A 20,533-nucleotide genomic window follows, 5' to 3' on the forward strand; every position below is an offset into this window, starting at 1 on the left:
CAGTTTGTTTTGATTGCAGTATTTGTACTGACGTTTTGTTTGGCCCCAGCGTTTAAAATACTTATGCAAGCATTTATCACGAGTGTTTGTGGAGGTCTTAAACACACATGAAGAAATCTTCAATCATGGTTTTGTTCTCCCGAGTCCTATTTCACATTTAACAGTAGCAGATTTTTCACCCTCCCTGCTTTGTCTGATATATTTATCTGCCTGTCTTTATTTTTGGAACAACAGTATGAGAGGATTAAGTCTCGACTGCTGGTGACTATTTCTTATACAGGGTATTAAAACAACAACCTCTAAATGAAAAATCTGTTACTTATATTACAAGCATGACCATCCACTTTTGGTAGTGAATTCTAAGTAAACCACGGGTGAATCTCTTAAATTGCTGTCTGTGCACAACATGTTCAGCTGCTGAGTTCAGGATGTATAAAAAGACTTCTGTGGTTGTCTACCAGCGTCCCAGGGGTCCTGAACTTTGGACAATAAGCTCTATTGTCTTGGCTCCTCGCTCTCCCACAGTCTGACACTGAAATAACAGATGTCCAAATGCTGACTTCCTCATGCAGCCAAGACATTAGTGTTGGACCTGAGCCTCTCCTCAGCCTTCTCATATTTTACTTTGTGATACATTATATTCTGCTGCAACTAAACTGTGGTTTGATTGTGGGCCCCATCAGGCTGGAGTCGGTTGTGAAAAGTTGGCCTACTGGAGGGCTAAATGTGGAGATGATGTGGGAAGCAGATACCAACAGTTTGTCATGTTGCTATAGGACACATATCCTTCAATCCATTCATACATTCTTCTTGGATTCTTCATCCAATCAAGGTAGCAATGAGTGGTTTGATAAAGTAAATACATTTTTAAACATTGAAGAAAACATAAAAAAAAACCTCTTTTTAATCTTCAAAACATGTTGCATTGTGGGCTGAAACTTATTCTTTTTTATGTACTATAGTCTTACTAATTTGTTCCAATTTTTTTTTTTTTTTAAATTCCCAGGAGTTTGTGTTACTGATCTTCTTGATAAATTACACAATTATCAATGAACTGTTCAACCATTTCGTATAGTTACACCAGTGCTGTAGCCCAGGGTCTACACGGGTATACTCACTTATTTTACAGTCAGCATTCAGTTTCCCAGCCTTTATTCCCCCCTGTGATGATGCTTTTACAGTTACAAATGTCCACATGAATGTACACCACTGGTGCAGTTAGCCACCTGCTCCGCTAGCTTTAGCCTGAACACCGTTAGCTTTAGCTTGACCATTGTTAACTTTAGCCTGAATATCATTAGATTTAGCCTGAACACCGTTAGCTTTAGCCTGGACATTGTTAGCTTTAGCCCGGAGAGTGTTAGCTTTAGCCGCTGAACGCCATTAGCTTTAGCCTGAAGATTGTTAGCTTTAGCCTGAACACCGTTAGCTTTAGTCGCTGAACACCATTGGCTTTAGCCTGACCAATGTTAGCTTTAGCCTGAACATTGTTAGCTTTAGCTGCTGAAGACCATTAGCTTTAGCCTGAACACCGTTAGCTTTAGCCTGAATATCGTTAGCTTTAGCCTGAACACCGTTAGTTTTAGCCTGAACATGGTTAGCTTTAGCCTTAACACCGTTAGCTTTTGTCGCTGAACACCATTAGCTTTAACCTGACCATTGTTAGCTTTAGCCTGACCATAAACATAAAAATATATGTACATACGTCTATGAGCCAGACACTATTTTCAGAACAAACAACAGTGGCCAGAAGGAATTAATATAAGTTTTGATGACCTAAGTTTCTGTTGTTCTTATTGTGTTATAGAGGGAAAACAATGTCACCACCTCATCTAAACAAGTTCCCTTACATGAAAACATTCAACATGGCTGCGGACAATCATGCAATAAGAAGTAAAACAAATAAAAATACTTTTGATTCAAAGATTGGTGTTAACGGGGGTCTGGTTGTATGTGAACCAGCTGGTAAACCAGCAGTGTTTGTGGTGGACGCCTCAGTTAATCATGGGGTGTGCATGCTCAGCAACCAGAATGACAATGCCAGCAAACCATCGGCTACATGGACTGTCAGTGGAAGAATAATCTAAATTTAGTTTATAGCTTGTTAAACTATGGCATAAGAGCTGTCCAAAAATAAGAGCCTGGGTTCTAGTTGTCTCTTTGATTTGCGGTAATCCAATCCAATAATGTTTTCTGTTTCCTTTTTGGATTTTCATCAAAAGAAAAATCAGACTTCAAACTAAGTCTGTTGTCACACAACAGTTCTTCAAAACATCCAATATTTTCCTGCTGGTCAAACGGTCCTTGTGAAAGACAGCCTATCCTTCAGTGACACCCCTCTCCATCTAATGCACTTTAATTCATTTTTACCTCCGCCAAGGAGGTTATGTTTTCACCAGCATTTATCTGTTTCTCAGTCTGTTCGTTTGCGTTGAAGATAACTCAAAATGTTATGGACAGATTCAGAAGTGTTTGGAAATGTGAATAGAAGAACTGATTTAATTTTGGTGGTGATCCAGATCATCGTTTGGATCCAGGAATTTTTTAAAGGATTCTTTAACATTGTGACATAGGGCCATTTTCAACATTTGTGCACGTAACTCCAACAAAAATGGTCGGCGCACTTAGGAAGAAAAATACATGACAAGCTTCCAACAGGTTGTAAAATATATCAAAGACTGATCCAGGTAAAGGAATCATTCCGGATACTTTGATCCAGAATATGAAAAAATAGAGTGCCTTTGGAATTTTTATTTTTGGAAGAGAACAAATATTCGCAAAATAACTGTGGCCCTTGGTGGAGGTTTGTGCTCTCAGAGTGCTTTTCTAGTTTAATATAAGTCACTTCTAAGTACATCTTTTTGTACAAATTTGTTCAGTACAACTTTGCTTCCATGTGAGTTTCCATACATTGTTTCTAATGATTGGTGGTCTGTTCCTTTTACATGGAATGAAGCTTCATTTTACAATAGGAAAAGCTCATTTAATATTTTTCCATCATGGGGCTATCATGGAGAGCTATTTCTGTGAATAGTTTTGTTAAAAGAAATACAGTATGAACTACAATGCGCAATGCAATTACTTCTTACCACAGTTGGGTAAATTTGTACTTTTAATGGGTTTTAAGTGTTTCAGTTTGACTGTCAAGTTAGCGGTTTCTGTTCCTGGGTCTTTTTCTTTTTAGTTCGATCTCGCTTCAAAACCCACTGCAAAAGTTCAAATTCACTTAAATAATCAGAGAAACTCATGTTTGCAACTTTTCTTGCCCATTTTAATGGAGTATGTACTGTACATGGGTTTGTCATGACTGAATGACACCTCTTATACAACTACACCTTTGTGAAAAGAGGTTTTGCTTGGCATGCTTTTTGAAAGGTTTATTGTAAAGATGCATAAAACATTATGCATGCTTTGTATGCATTACACAACTTCCTATTATTTCTGTGTCAGCATAATTAAAACTTATCTAGATTTTACTTGACTATGTTCAACATTTTAGACTTTAAAACTGGTTGTTTGTAAGCTTTTCTGCTATTTTATTTACCAAAGTTAAAATCTGATATATAACAAGTCAAAATATGTCAACTTAAATTTATTCCACAAAGTAAAAAACAAAAGCTGGGTTTTGCATATTATTTCAGAGATTACAAGGATTCATAGGAATAAATAGACTTTCAGTGGGTTTGCATATAAGTTAAAACATAATATTAACCTCAATCAATACTTGCAGGAAACCATCTGGTGGCTGAACCAGTCTATCATAAACAGATAAATTACTACATAAAATGATAAGGAAAACACTTTTCAAACTCACTGTAGAAAATTGTAAAAGGGAAACTTTTTGCTAAATATGCTAAGGCTTATGTTCAGCTCTGTGTCACATATAAAATTCACTTTACAATGTTTGGTTGAAGTGTAGTTTCTGATGAGTTTTACCCTGCTTCTTTGGGGAGTCGGCTCCTGGTTTTTGGTGTTGACAAGCGCACAGTATTTTCATACTGAGACGTCTTAGAGGAAGGATGTTGGGTCTTCCTGAAGAAGCTCACCTCCTCCTCCTCCTCTTTCCTGCAGGAAAATGGAAGCTATTACCGCGTCCATTATATGTTGTGTTGTGTGTCTGGGACAAAAGATCTTTTTAAGCCAGAAGGGGGGAGGAGGAGGAGGATGGGGACTCAGAACAATGGTTAAGTGTCAGTCCTCACTTAATGATGAAGGTATGAGTGGAAAAATGGCCTGCACCCACACAAACACTTCAATTTAGTTGTGTAGAGACTGCGTAATAGTTGAGGACAAATACTCTGCTGATGGGTTTCATTCTGACTCATTGTTTTGCTATTAAACTTTAAACAGAAAAACATGATATTCATCGTCATCATTAATGTCATTCAAGATCAACACAAACAATTCATCCAAGTTAAATACTAAAATATGTAGGGGGGAGTTTTTGTGACAACAACAGAAAGCTTTAGACCTTGTTCTTTCATAGCTATGCTGCAAGCAAGTATGAGAAGATTGTAGAAATCTTTTTTTTTCCTTTTATATAAGAGCTAACAGATCAGAAATTTTATGCTTGTCCGAATAAATGTTCAGAACTCAAAGACTCTTTACTGCTTAGTATAAAATAGAAGAGAAAAAGTTCTTACATTTGAGAGGAAGGACACAAAAAAAGATCAATTATGATAAACGTTTACATTTTAAATTAAATTGCCTTTTAGATATTCGATATTTTGATTCGATTTTCACACCCCTATTATTTATGATTGGAATTTTATTGTATTTTTATCTGAAGCACATCTCTCTTGAAAATGAGAAATAGGGTCTCAATGTGACATGCTGTACTAATAAGTATTAAATAAATAAATTAAAAAATATTTTTAGGAATGTGAGATGGGAATCTTTCCCTCATGTTAATCCAAAAACTTGTAATAGATTATATTACAAATAGTTCTGAGCTGCACACGGGGTTAAATACTTAAAAATAATAAGTAAAACATTAAATTTCACCTAAAAGGCAAAGGAAAGCCAGTGAAGGGTGTGCAAGACAGTGGTGACAGATTCATGTCTTTTTTTTTTTTTTAAATTTGATTAAAGGGACATGCTGCAGTATGTTGATGCGTGGCAGGGAGCCTCAGTCCAACCTGACATACAGTGAAATCCAGTAATCTCAAAGAGATGTTATAAATACGTAGATTGCTCTTTCATAGTCAGCCCGATGATGAGATTTTATCTTTGCAAGAGTTCTCAGCTGGGAAAAGCTGGCAATAAAAGATATTTAAAAGAAACGCTGAAGTTGCAGCTTTCTCCTTCATATCTGCACTCCATAAATCAGCCAAAAGCTAACCTCTTCAGTGGTTTTTGTTAGACACTGTTGCTCGTTTCCATAGGCAGCATAATTCCGCATTATACATCAGCCTCGTTGCTACAAAAGTGGATGTTTACATGGTTTCAGTAGCTTTCAAAGTGACGATGAATGCTGGCTTTTTGTCACAATAAATGTAGCTTATAAAACTTTCTCACATGCTTTTAGTCTGGCTTTACCGCGACTGAAAGCCAGCGTATAAACCTTCTCACCTGAGTGAACTTCAGTGTTGTTAAGGCTTTTTGACCCACAGCAGCTACCGTTGTTGCAATAGCTGTTCAAAAAGGCAAGAAGCTAGACGGAATTATTCATTTGAATGTGATGATTTTAACATTAGGTGGGAGTAATTCTTAAACGATTACCTTTTAATGTAATAAAAAAGTGGGGGCAGCTAATCCTTGTGAATGGTTTGAAATGACAGAAGGGAGTGAGAGTTTAGTAGCAGGCAAATGATTGGAATAACAACCACAAGGATGCACATTTCAGTCAGGAAAAAGCTAGCTTGTTTACACTTTGTATGCTGCAACCTGAACATCTCATCACAGCATGTGCTGCTTCACACTACACCAGCAGGTGGCTGCTGTCATCTTCAGTTACAGGGCATTGTAGTTATGAGCTCAGTGAGCTGCACTTCCTGAGTGGGTCTCTGATTGAATTATGCTGCATGTTGCTGGGCTTTAAATCTGCCAGATAAGGCAGAAAAAAACAACAGTCAGAATCCACAGTGAACCTCCGGAGTTGCAAGTACCATCACATCTTCCCACTCACAAACTCAGCCTGACTGGGGTAATTGGAGGGGAGGAGGAGGAGGAGGAGGGTGATGAGGCTACTGGCATTGGTCCTGAACATCACTTTGCTGTCTCCTAAATTGACTATGCCAAAGAATTTCACAAACATTTCCGCACAAATATGTTTGTGTAGCAAAAGATAAAAAGGCTTTAGAGCGCAACACTAACAGCCCTCCCCCCTCATGCTTTGTTGATAACATCATCAATACTGTTGGAGGTGCAGACAGACTGCACTTACCTCCGGTGGTCCTCCCTTGCTGAGAGGTCTCTTTTGTGCCTGGCTAGGTATTGGATTCTTGCACTTGGAGCGGCTCCGAGTGCTGAAGCAGAAATGGGCCATATTGGCTCCTGGTTACCCCAGCTCAACTTCTCACTGATCAATACAGAAATGGAAGGTAAAGAAAAAAAAATGACAAGGTGCAATTATGTAAATATGGAACAGAAGCAGTGAAGAATAGGCAGAAATACTGCCATCAGGTGTAAATTTTGCAGATTTTTTAAAACATTTCCTCCTTAAAAACACATTCAGTGAGAGCCAAACATCTGTCTTGTATTTAGTTGCTTTTTAGAAGTCAGACTGAAGGAAGGAAACACTACCCACACTGGCTGCTGGATGCTTGGAGGCACTTTTAATCTTTGAATAATGAATATACAAGAAGTCTCAAGAAGTAAAATGTACAAACTTTAAGGATACCAAATATCAAAAGCCAGAAGGACAATAAAAAGGCTGTAAGTGTGTGGGCTACATACCAAGGAGCTGTCGCCCAAACTGCTTTTGAGGTTTTGTGCTGTGCCAGCTCCAAAATTCTGCCAAATAACATTACATTGAAAACATCACACACTGACAGGAAATACTACATTTCTTTCCTGGACTCAGTATCACTTGGTGGGTTTTCCTTTCTCTGGTGAAGGTTGTGTTTTTTTCCAGAGTCAAAAACTGACCTCGCCTTGAATTCAGTAGAACTCGTAGTTCCCAACTTTTCACCTTAACATGGCAACCAATCAAACTCCAAGACAAAACTGTCAGAGTTTAAAGGTAAACTTTCATATTTTGCTCAATTTCATTTTGATGTGTTGCACACTTTTTTTTAAAAAAAAAAAAAACGAAGACTTTAATGTTGCATAGTGAATACTCACAGCCACTTTCCACTCATCAAATAGCTTGTAACACAAATGATCTAGTCATGCAATCCAGGGCTGGATTAAAAGTGCACAGACCCCTGGGCCCAGAGTGTTCCAGGGGCTCCCTTCTCCATTGTGTGATTTGGACATTTGAACATTGTGAAAAGTGTGAATTATACACTGTGAAATGATATTTCTAACATCTCTCAGCCAATGGTACCAATAGCAGTACACTATTGGTAGTGCTGTAACTATCTGGCTTTTATGTACATTTTGTTTCATGTCCATACTGCTGGTGTTTGCCCTATGTGGGCCCCTGGGCCTGGGCCCAGAATTCCCATTGGATAATCTGGCCTTGATCCAATCGCATGGCAGCGATTCAGTGTATTTAGTTATGTAGACATGGTCAGGATGACTTGCTGGAGATTTAAGTGACTTTGAACATGGTATGGTTGCTGGAACCAGATGATCTGGTCTGCGTATTTCAGAAACTGCTGGTCTACTTTTCACACACAACCATGTCCAAGGTTTGTAGAGAATGATCTGGAAATGAGAAAATATCCAATGAGGAGTAGCTGTCGGTACCAAAATGCTTTTCTATCAGAGGAGAATGGGCAGACTGGTTAGAGATTATAGAAAGGCAACAGGAACTCAAATAACCACTGGTTACAAGCATCATCTCTGACACACAGCATGTCCAGTGTTGAAGCAGATGGGAAACAACATGAATCTATCCTGCCATCTGTCAACAGTTCAAGCAGGAGGTGGTGGTGTGATGGTGTGGGGGCTATTGTACTGGCCCAGTTTGGGCACTTTACCACCAAGTGAGCATCATTTAAACTTCACAGCCTGTTTGAGTATTATTGCTAACCACGTCCTCTAGTTTTTAAACATTTTATGTGGAAGTTCATGCCTACTATACATGCTGTAAAATATATCACCAGGCATTCAGACAACTCTGTGCAATTCCAAACTCACCATGATGCTGACTTTATATTAATAGTGACCAAATTAATCCAAACCCCTCAAAATTTCTAAAATTAGAATTCAAAGATCAAAAATGATTTTTGATTTAGAAACTTTAAACTTATTCTGCATGAACTAAACTTATGCTTCTACTTCATTTACTTACTAATACTTTGCAATATGCCACATGCATATTGGGAAACAACATGACGTGTCAGGTTTGTGATTATGTACCAAGATAAATTGAATATGCATATAAAAACTTTCATGAAGTCAAGATGGCTTTACACATCACAGTTCAGTCAAACTATCACATCTGATAAAAAAAAAACAAAAAACAAAAAACTCTTTACTTTTAGCAAAGCTTGTCAATTACGTTTTCACTTCTAATTATTTCATGTTTACTTTTTCTATTTCATTCAATTCATTCAATGTTTTATTCAATTAGTCTGAGTATTTAGTTTATTTAGCAGACCAGTTAAAAAGATTAATATCAGCTTTTTGTTAAAGATGTCAACAGTGAAGACAGGTTTCTGTGCAATGTTGTCGCAGAGGCTCATGCGCAACTAGACGACAGAAAACAGTGTTCATGTTCAACAATCCAAAATGAATTAGTGGCGGATTAATTCTATGTGGTCAAAAAGATGGATGGAAAGTGTAAAATTTCAAGGGAATCACAGCAGAACCAGTATATCCAACCCAGTAGAAACAAGGATGAGGTCCTGTAAGACCCAATGACTGCATTTCTACAGTGACTATTTTGTGTCTTAAATACAACACTATGATCCAACGTCATTACAGGACATAGCAGACATGCTTCTGGAAAAGGTCTAAATGTCAAAGCATGTGCTGACAAAAACAGTTCTGGTCTGCTCATTTCTCAGCATGATTAAAAACAGAGGTGTTGATTTGTTTCAGTCACAAACTCTTTTCAAGAACTGTAACTCTTGTATGTTTACAGTAGACATAACTTTTTGAAAATGTGCCAGATTACCATCATGCTTTGCACATGGGGATGTTTATGTGATTCTCACTCCTCCTTACTTTGAATTCCTCCCTGAATTTTAAGAATTAAAAACACCTTGTAAACATTGCGAACAGCAACTCTGTTCTGTTCTCAGTATAAAATCTTAGGTGTTGCAGGCATATTTAATTTATCTTTAATATCTTTGACGACAGTTAAGTTGTCTTCTTATGAAATGCTGTAAAACATTCATGTCAAAAACAACCACTGCTTTGCTGTTCTGACACCATCTTGGTATTTTCTGGATTTATTTTAATTTAATCCTAATTACAAAGGGATTTATATATTTCATCAAAAACATTAGCAATAAATGTAAGTAAACTAAATACATGAAAGACCAACTTTAACATTTAACTCAGTAAAAGATTATTTGATTTAATATAAACTAAACTTAAAAAAAAAGGTTTAAAAAAAACAGCAAACTGATCAATATTTAGTTTAGCATTTAAAAATATAGCAAGAAAAGAATATTGTATTAGTTCTGGCATCAAGATATAAATAAAAACTCCATATGTAAATTATGCAGTTAAAAGACTTCACCTGGTTGATGGTCCGTATCGGCGCTGAACACCTGCAGGAACCAATAGAAGAATTTAGACAGGAAATATTAGACCACAGAACATCTGAACACCCAGACAGGAACTGGTAAATTTACCTTGTTTTCCAGCCACCATGTCACCTTGCAGTCTGGACGTCGATCACAGGATGGTGTCACAATTATCCCCTATTGTTGCCATGAAGCCACGAGTCCCTAGCAACCAACTCCACACCTGAGGACTCCTTGAAACTAGAGTCAGTGTGGTTAATCCATCCCTTCCTGCTGACTCAAGACTTCTGACCGAGGGTTGAAAGGAAAGTTATATAAATAGGTCACCTGAGAAGGAAGTTGCTGTAATATTTCTGGATTCATGATTTCAACACTTGTTGATGGGATGCGACTAAATGTTAAGAGTTCATGAGGACAAATGCGCGCCATCATGTGACCTGCTTTTATGTCTATACAGTCACGAGATGTGTTGTCAATGATGCAAAGACCAAAAACAAATCACAACAACAAATCTGACTGAAACGGTTTATTCAAGAGCAAGCAGACAAACATTATCAAACCTTTCACATAATAGTGTCAATGTTTTAAGAATTGTGATGGCCAGACCAATGGCCACACATTGAAAGGCCTAATTCATTTATATTGTTTGGGCAAATAAAACCCTTTTCCTCTGAAGCCACCTGTGTTCCTTTTCCTTCGCCAGCTTGGTCCCTCACAAGAATAAACAAATATTACATTTCCATTCATCTTTTACTCATTTTGCTCTTTGAAACCTTCACATTCAAAGAATGCCTTTGCAAACAATAGTACAGTAAAACTGGGGTAGGTAATCTTGCTCAGACATCTTTTGTTTTTTTTTTTAAACTCTGGGTGAAGTGGTTCCTCGTCCTGATAGTAGTCTATACATTATGTACTTATGACTAATAAGAAATGTAGTTAGACCCCTCAGTTTACTGTAAATCTGTAAAAACTCTGACCAATCCAAACATTTGGGATGAATTGAAGTTGTTAATTTCTATTTTGTAAGCTTCTTCTCCCGGCTCCCCTCCTCCTCCTCCTCCTCCTGCAGCACATACCTGATAGCCGCACCCTGCACATAAATAGCATGTCAGGATGAAAATACAAAGTAGTGAAGAAGAAACTCGGAAGGCAAACATGGCTGAGAAAATGCAGAAAGGGTTTCCCCGACTCGGCTCAGTTTATTTGCCTCCTCCCGCTGAACAGCCAAGGAGGAGAAAATTGTTGGTGGAAAATGCTGCAAACTAAAAAAAAAAACACCTGGAGAGCGCAAATCTCCGCCATGGCCTTTAAAAAAATTCCTGGATCCAAACGTTGATCCAGATCACCACCAAAATGAAATCTATTCTTCCTTTTCACATCCAACAACTCCTGAAAATTTGACTAAAATCCGTCCATAACTTTTTGAATGATCTTGAACGCAAACAGATAAACGCTGGTAAAAACATAACCTCCTTGGTGGAGGCAAGTAAAAAAGCCTTGGATCACGCAAGGAGCAAAACCAGAGGGGGAGGAGCCAAGACAGGGCGCCACTTTCAAATCTTTCTAGCTCCCCAACATTTCCTACCCCAGCTTTAAATGTATGCTGGTGAGACAACATATGCAAAAAAAAAAAAGAGAGAACACGCTCATAATCCAATAAAGCAAAGTCCCTTTGGATAAAATACACAGCTTGTGAGATAACTATGAGCCTTTAATATAGCTGTGATCCAACATTCAAGCAGAAGCAGAGTTGTTGTGTAGTGTTCTGATTTGTCTGATGAATGATGACGTAACAGGAAAGCTGCTGATTATAGCGTCCAGATGAACAGCTGCTGGGAGTTCCCTGCAGCCATCTCATCTTAAAGTTTTGATATCAAAACAACCATTGTAATACTAAGACCCACTCATAATGGTTATGTTACAGATAAAAACAAAAACAGATCATAAGATCTGAACCATTTGTAACAAACAAGTCATTACCAACCGTATAGAAATACTGTACATTAAGCAGTTCTGCCAACCGCAGAAAAGTGCAAAGAAATAATTTATTCCAATCAGAAATGCAGGAACACGTCCCAACCACCAGGAATGGGTTTCATCTACCACCACAAACTATCTGGATGATCATATCCCGAGCATCCTGAACACCTGAGCTCAACTCCGCCTGGCCTTTCTTAACATGGGTACCGATGAGGAACAGCTGGCGCTCCCCGATCTCGGACAGGGACAGCGCGTCATGGAGGTCAGTGATGCTGCAGGAGCCTGAAAGATCCTGCAATCATGAGGAGAGATCTTAGTGGACATAACATTTCCCAGTTCAATCAATCAAACCCAAACCTCTCTGAAGCAACACCAGAAGTCTCCAATTTTAAACCCTTCATCTGCTTGCACATGCAACCTACAGGTTATTGCTGAACTGGTTTTCTGTCATTCTCACCTGTTTGTTGCCCAGTAGCATTAAAGGCAGGCGGGGGTGAGAAGCCAGCAGCTCGTGTAAATGCTTCTTTGCCAGTGGAAACAGTTGTGGGTTGGCAGAGTCGACCACGAAGACCAGCAGTAGAGCTTTGGACATGTACCTGTGCCAGTATGGCTGCAGATCCTCTTTACCTCCAACTGACAGGCAGACAGACACACGGAGACAAGACACAGTTTAAATAGATCATACCTCCTGATTGGATGGTTTCTAAAGCCTTTTTATATCATACAGGATTAAATTTAACTGTGAAAATAAGGTGGAGGACCAGCAGGAACCAAACATGGCACCACTGAAAACAGGGCCGAACACAGTCTAACGAAGAATGTACATTAACCTCTACATTCATGTAATCATAAAGGTAAATAGTGTAAAAACAGTAATATGTAGCATTTATTGCAGTGGCAAACAGTGCAAGTGACAAGAGATTTCACTAAAAACAATCACTGGTATGAAATTACCATCAAACAGCAATGTTTTTTTTAACCAATATTAAATTCCTTTTAATGAACTACTAAACTAATTCAAAACTGCAGAATAAAAAACATTAAAAAGCTTCTGTGAAGCAATCAACTAAAATACTAAAAAAAAAGCCCAAAAAACAAACCAAACCCTCCCCTGTGGGCATGCCCTTTCTTTTAATCGATTGATCCCTCTTTGCTTGGTTTTGCTCCAAATTACAAGTAAACAAAACCAAAAAACAAATAAAATATTTTCTGAACCTTTGAATATCGTAATCCGTGTTTATAAAAGCCATTAATGTTTGTAATCAATAAGACTGGAGGTCCAGCCTGCAGGCCCACTTACGTCACATTTACGGCCATTTTTTAAGATAGAATGACAGTTTTTTTTTTTTTTTAATTTGATGTTAATCATCAGCATCTGATAAGTTGAACTTCTTCACATCAATTTTACAAGTCTTGTCTCTTGTTTTTCTCATCTCAGGAGTCATTCAATCTGTTTTCAGCTCGTAAATGGCCTTTAAGGGAAGAAAACTTGTTATTCTTGAGGTAAATTTGTCTACATTCTCGATTATCTTGGTCACAGTCATCATAAGAGCTTGAATAAAATAAACTGAGGGTCAAACTTCACTACACCAAGACAGAAATGTGATACTCTAGCAAAGGAGTCTTCTTATTTAACATCTTTTATTTTCTTTGCAAGTCAAATTGAACTCATATTATGAGTAATTTTTCTTTTTAAAAAGGACTTGTGATAATAAAGAGGAGTAAAGAGGAAGTCATGCATGTTTCATTGCCTTTTTACGCTCCCCTGCATGGCTCGTGTTTCAGTGTTATTGTCACTCCTTTCAGTCACATTTTTAACCAGAACTTCATGTTAAAATGAGAAACTTTTCTGTTCTCCTAAATATGTCCTCTAAACTGGACTTTGGTAAAAGAAAATGTATAAAATTTAAGTCTGGATTCAGAAATGAAAAGCATTAAAGGAGATTTATGCAGTTTACAGAACCTAAAACACCCAAATAAATATAGTTTTCATTAGAATTCACTGCTTAACATGAGTCAAGCCTCTGAGCTTGTATTGTGATGTTGCTGATTTGACTTTAAATTACATTCTAAATTAAATAGAATTAAAAAGGCATTTATCCCCATGGATAAATTATAAAATGAATAATCAATTTATGCATAAATATTAATTGTAATGAGCAAAACTGATCTCCTGAGCCCAGCGTAGTAATATTGCAAGCATTTCCTTAAACTTACTTTCTAGAAACTCGATGTTTAGGTTATCTTTGCTGATGGAGACGGCGTTGAAGCCCTGTGTTGGCTGCGTGTCCTGCTCCAGGACGCCAGTGGACAAACAGTAAAGCAGACTGGTCTTCCCGGCTCCATCCAGACCCAGAACCAGAACCTGCCTTCCTTCTGACTCTACTGGCAGGGACTGAAATACAGATCGCACCACATTCAACCTTGTATTCTGGCACTTAATTATAATTATAAAATCAGGTAATAAATGCCAGAATTATTTAGTAAGAAAACAACTTCAAAGAGATACTTAGCAGCGTAAATAGCCATTATAAATTTTGTCAAATAAACAACATTCAACAATCAAACAACAATTAGAAAAACTTTTGTTCATAAATAAATCAACTAAATGAAAATGCATATATATTAATTTGATGGGAAAAAAAAAAAAGCTGTTATAAACTAAGAGAAAAAATGGGATCTTTCAATTGTTATTCTAGCCACCTAGTCAGCCACCCTGTAAAGTAAATATTGATTATAGTATCCCGTTGTGCTCATGGGATGAAGATCAATGCTTCCCTACTGCATGCACAATTGTTTGGCCAATCAATATTCTGATGCTCTGTGCAGATTTCCAACTCCAAGCTGAATAATGTGAATGTGTACTGGATTTAATGTGCAACTGTATAAAAAGCAATGTAGCCTCCTTTGGTTACAGAGAGAGAATTAACCAGCACTAACATAAAAATATGTGAAATGCTTCTTAAAAAGATTGAAACAGGTGTAGTCTACTTTGTAAGAATATGAACACCATACGAGAGGAAGGTTTATAGACAGATTAAATGATTGATTTCTGGTCAAGCAGACTGAACTGTAGCTGTTATGAACAGCTGTCATCTTGAAGATGCAAGCTCGACCTCTGACTAAAGATAAATTGGAGAAAGTTGCAAACTGCAATCTCCCCAGCTTTGGCATAAAGAAAAAATATCTAAAATACATGATTTCTCCATTACAACTTGATCTTTACAGAGATTTTTTTCACAACTGTTGGAGCAAACAAAAATAGTGACTTTCATCAATTCACCTAAAGCAAAACATTGAACACACGCGAGGTTTTTTGGACTACATTTCCCAGAATGCTTCACTGCAACTGCACAAGCAAGCGCCAACACATGCGACGATAAGTGGTAAATGTATACTTATTAATAAATAAAGTTATTTAAGACTTATACAAGAAATGCAAACAACAAAAACATTACTCTTCCTCATGTATTCTATCACATTGCTTAACAAGAATTGGTTATTTAGTTGGTTACTGGTTATTTTCCACAACAGAAGCAACTGCATCGTAACTAAACACACTTTACCTTTGATGTTTTCTGAGATTCAACAGCAACCACTATTTCTTCAGCCGGAGCCTCCTGTCTTCTTTCCCCTTCTTCATCTGAGGCACTTTTCACGTGTTCTTTCGACCGCGTGTCGCTGTTTTTCTGCCCAGGGGAAGAGACATAGCTCCAGATAAGATAAGCAGCCCCCGCCGCCACAACAACGGAGCCGCTGAAAATCCCCGCTTCCCTCAGGCCGACCATGGTGCTGTACTGCCGGCTTAGCTGCTCTGTTTTTGAGCTCTCTGCCAGGATTCCTCTAACATTCTTCAAGTTTAGATGAGGACACGTGCTGGTCTCCACCTCCTTATCCCTCTCTTCAACAAGTGGCTTAAGTGACAGGAAGCTCCGGGTGAACTTCTCCAAACGATATTTCCGGCTGTTGGATTAAGCAGCTGAGTTGATGCAGTTCTACAAACTGACCACTGGAGGGAGCCAAATAGTAAAGACTGGCGTTCAAGCGTAAACTGCAGCCGGGAGGGGGCGCTATCACTGAAGCTGCAGAGCTGGAGCACAGAGCTGTAGCATGTCTATGAGCTGCAGAACAAAGGTCTACAAAGGTCACTCCGAGAAAACCGATTATAACGGATGTTAAAATGTATCTTGATACAATCTCTGATTCAAACAACAAAAAAGCAAAAAGACATTTGTAACAAATGTAATTTAATTCTGCAACTTGCATTTACCCTTTTTTTTTTTAAATAATATTCATTTTATTTTTCTTTTAGTAATTCTCTTTCCATTAGTGTCCTGTCCCTTTTTATACAATTATCTTTTGCGCGCTCTTTTTTTTTTTTTTTTTCTTTTTTAAGACTGTTGTAAATTCTGTAAAAGAATTGAAGTTATAAAAGGAAAAAACAAAAAAACCCAAAGCAAGACAAGAAAAGCTCGCCATCCCGCAGACTTTGCTGGTACTCTCCTCTGCAAGATACCAGATTAAAAATCGATAAGTCATTAGGGTTCTTGTGACATGTTTTAGGACAAACAGCTCAAATAAACAGGACAGTAGCTTACAAGGACAGCAGATCCCTGGTCTGCATTAAAAGCCAATTTGTTTAATTAAAACAGTTTTGCTAATATATAACATTTTTGGGTATTTAAGTTATAGCATGATTAACTTTCTGCAATTTAAAGAAAAAAAAAACTTAATGTACACACAAGTCAAAAGTAAACATTTGAAGAGTTTGAAATGTTGAAGAATGAGTTTAAAAAAAAAAAATTACCAAAAAGTGGAGAAATTGGTAAATTGAGTTCTAAATAATAACAGGAACAATTATTTTATTGAAATTAGCGCTGGGCGATATATCGAATATACTCGATATATCGTAGCTAGTCCCCTGTGCGAATATAGAAAATGCCTATATCCGTCATATTCGAGTATCCTGTTGTCACGCAGGTGTTTTTAGCTGTGGGCGGGGTTTCCTCCCTCCTCCTCGACTCTGCACCGCTTTGCACAGAGTTAAAGCAAGCGCACGTCGTTACGTACATAACGTGAGCTACGTGCTACGTCATGAGAGGCAGCGTGTAGCTACTTTCTCGCTAAATCTGACGACTTCTTGTGAAAAGCGACTAGGGACAAATCTAGCAACTTTTACAGGAGTTATTGGAGACTTTCCTGGTGTTTTGGCGACTGACTTTAAAGCGCACATTGTAAAGTTATTGTCAGAACGAGAGTCTCTCCCCGTCCTAAAGCACTCAGTCGCTCCGGCTGCAGCTGCAGCCAGTCAGAGGAGCAGAGAGGACACCTGCACGACTCCACCTACAGTCACAATGAACAGCCAAATCCGCCACTGATCCCGCTCTGGATTACAGAGTGGGACGTAAATTACAAAGTTTTTCACGTCATGCAAAAATAATTAATTCTATTTGATTACATTCACAACCTCTGTCACTTACTCACCTCATCCACTGTGTGTGTGACACAAGCATATTTATCTAGCTCGTCATGTCTCTAGAAAGTACAGAAAGCAGTGGGAATCAAATCCTGAATTAAAAGCTGGCTGAAGCCATTTATTGGAGACAATACGAGGACATTCTGCCTGTATTATAAGACTGATTTCTACGCTAAACTCTGCGATTAAAAAAAAATACACGACAACTCAAAAACGTATCCAGAAAGCAAAGCCTTATAATAGTTCATCAATTGAAAAGTCACCCCCTAGAGCACCTATTTTCATACGTTGCATTTATTACATCATGCAAAGTCACTTTATTTTGTTTTAAAATGACATGTTTCTGGCACTGCTTCAATAAATACGGTTCTGATCAATTTGCTTCGTTAGAATTTCATCCTTTTGGCATGAATGTTTAAAATCAGCATATCTTAATGCAGTATGAACAATTATGTTTTAATGGAGACACAAAATCATCTTACTGATGTGATTGTAAGCACCAAAGCATTCATTCAAGGCTGAGGTAAATATCGAGATATATATCGTATATCATGACATGGCATGAAAATATCGGGATATTACTAATATTACTAAAAGGTCATATCACCCAGCCCTAATTGAAATTGACAAAATATAAAAAAGACAATTTAGTGATCACACCCCTTGGATGGTTTGTTGTTCAATTCCCATGCAATCATCCAGCTGCCTCAGAAGATGGAGATTAAATTTGGTTTTTTGTTCAATTTCTGTAAACATTCTCAAAATAAGAGAACTGGAAGCCCGTAAATTTAGATATAGCATTACAAAAAAAAAAAAAAAGAAAAGAAAACTATATATGGACATTCCAGGTTCAATTCCTTCTGCTCCAAACAGGAAAAAAAAAATCCAAAAAAAACAAAAAACAAAACATCAGTTCAGTCAAAAATAAGCATTTTACATTTCATAGCTTATCAGTCAGGACACTCGTCATCCTTCACTTTTCTTTCATTACTTTATTGTCAAAGATTATTATTATTGACCAGACCGCCTAGCTGGAACTTCAGAGCAACTTATTGATAAATTAACCAGTTCTTCCACTTAAACAGCAACTTATCATTAGAAAACATAAGTCAACTAAACTCTTGACCAACGTGGAGGTAAAGATCCTTTACTTTCACAATCTGTATGGTGCAGCCCTGTCTAGCCTCTTCACGCTTAGAGCCCCCTCCAGCTGCTCGGGAACACTCAGAAGCCAAGCCTGGGCAATGCTTTCTTCCTGAGTCATGCCCAGGCTACTTAAGGTCCGCGCCCGTAGAGAGTTGCACCTCTTCTTCTGAGGAACAGGAGCTTCCTGGGCCTGGTCAGCACCAGAGCTGCAGGAGTCCACCACCTCAACACGCCGGTGTCTCCTGTTCCTGGACACCTCCTGATAGTTACTGTAGCTCTTCTGTTTAATGGAGGACAAGAGCCTGGCTCTTTTGCTGCTGGGTTCTTCTTCATTTAGCGCAACATCCTCCTCCTCATCACCATCATATCCAGCCTTCTTTTGTTTTTTGGTCTGTGAGTTGAAAGTCTTCTTCTGCCATGTGAGGAACTCAAACATGCAGTGTTTTACTTGAAGGGCTAAATCTGGGTTGGTCATGTTGACTTGGCTGCTCACCTCCATAGTGACCCCCTTCAGCTTCTCATAGTGGCCCTGGATGTTGGCCATCTCATCCAGAAAATCTGAAGACACGAGCTCGTGGACTGCAGTCATCTTGCCCAGGAACTCTGAAGGAAAAGGCTCAATCTTTGGTTTATAGTGCTTCTGGAAGGTGAGAAAGTGAGGCATGGCGGTGTAGTCAAAGGCTTTAGTGGCAACAAGCTTGTGGTACAGATAAACCACGTCATAGTGGCCCGCGTTCACAGAGTCTCTGAGAAAGGTTTGCACGTGGCCCCAGTCCTTCAGAGTCAGTCTGATCCTCACGGGAGGAAAAGCACGCTGCATGTTATAAAAGCCAAACATCAGATACAGACCCCCCGCTCGGATCTGGTAGCTGTACGGCGGCAGGAAGTACTTTATGGCCGTTGCCAGGGTTACCCTAGCGAATCTCTTCATTTCAGCATTGTGGGAAATTCCGCTGAAGACCTCTGCGAACCTCATGTCCCTCCAAATGGCCGCAAAGTCCTCATACCTGACAGAGTCCGTCTGCTGGAAACGAGACAGCAGGTCCTCCACGTCTTCTGTCAGGGGGTCGTAAAAGAAATCCGAATAAACAGGTGGAACACGAGGCATGGTGGCCAGGGAAAAATCTGCCAGTGGGTTTCTTTTTTGCGCCTTTTTTTATATAGTGAAGGCAGCGCACCAGGTGTTGCTATTTAGTGATGAACTGTGGGGAAAACAGCGCCTCCTAGCGGTTCATCAACACTACAAAAACAATGGAGGAGAGGCGGTAGTGCTGATAGATTTAACACAAAAAACAGTATTTAGCCAAAAACTCTTAGTTCACATCCGAGTTTTTTTTTTAAAAAAACAACAACAACTTTACTATGAAAAATATTTAAATTCACAACTTATCACAAAACAGGATCAGAATTCAAAAAGTAGCTACTATAACATCAACTTACTGATCCTCAAAATAACACTGAAATATATATATATATGTATATATATATATATATATATATATATATATATATATGTGTGTGTGTGTGTATATATATATATATATATGTATATATATGTGTACATATATGTATATATATATGTATGTGTATATATATATATATATATATGTATGTGTATATATATATATATATATATATATATATATACATACATATATATGTATGTATATATATATATATATATGTGTGTATATATATATACATGTGTATGTATGTATATATATGTGTGTATATATATATATATATATATATATATATATATATATATATATATATAAATAAAATTTAAAATGTATATTGTCCAGTGAAGAAGAATCTTTGTGAGCAGTCTACTCATTTTGAGCTTGTAAAACATTTCTGTTTTACATCATTTTGAAAATCATGGAAAAGCATGGAAAATCATTGAACTCATTGTTTTCTAAAAATAAAGTGTCCTGCTTTCAAGCAAAAATTCAAATTTTGAGGTTTTTCTTGAAAGGAATTTTTTTTTGTTTTAAAAAAAGCAGATTAATTGTAACCAATGGTGTAGTGGTCCTTCAAGGAGTGGGTATACCTTCAAATAATAATAATAATGGTGTCTTTCTGCTCCAAATTTATAGAAAACAACAAAGAAAAAAAACGTTTA

The 20,533-nt window shown here is 37.8% G+C and overlaps 2 protein-coding genes across 2 annotated transcripts; both read right to left on the minus strand.

The window, feature by feature from the left end:
• Positions 1-10,319: 10,319 nt before the first annotated feature.
• On the minus strand, positions 10,320-15,898 carry arl9 (ADP-ribosylation factor-like 9; the record flags this gene model as incomplete). The annotated part of the gene is made up of 5 exons (XM_079250052.1): positions 10,320-12,078; positions 12,244-12,419; positions 14,004-14,181; positions 15,353-15,749; positions 15,864-15,898. The coding sequence occupies 5 exons, from the start codon at positions 15,896-15,898 to the stop codon at positions 11,902-11,904; spliced, it is 963 nt and encodes a 320-aa protein (XP_079106178.1). The 3' UTR covers positions 10,320-11,901.
• Positions 15,899-18,415: 2,517 nt separating this feature from the next.
• On the minus strand, positions 18,416-19,516 carry LOC306763271 (snRNA-activating protein complex subunit 1-like; the record flags this gene model as incomplete). The annotated part of the gene is made up of 1 exon (XM_079250053.1): positions 18,416-19,516. One exon carries the CDS (start codon positions 19,514-19,516, stop codon positions 18,416-18,418), a length of 1,101 nt encoding a protein of 366 aa, XP_079106179.1.
• Positions 19,517-20,533: the final 1,017 nt, after the last annotated feature.

The sequence above is a fragment of the Telmatherina bonti genome (assembly GCF_933228915.1).
Source record: "Telmatherina bonti genome assembly, chromosome: 12".
NCBI lineage: Eukaryota > Metazoa > Chordata > Actinopteri > Atheriniformes > Telmatherinidae > Telmatherina > Telmatherina bonti.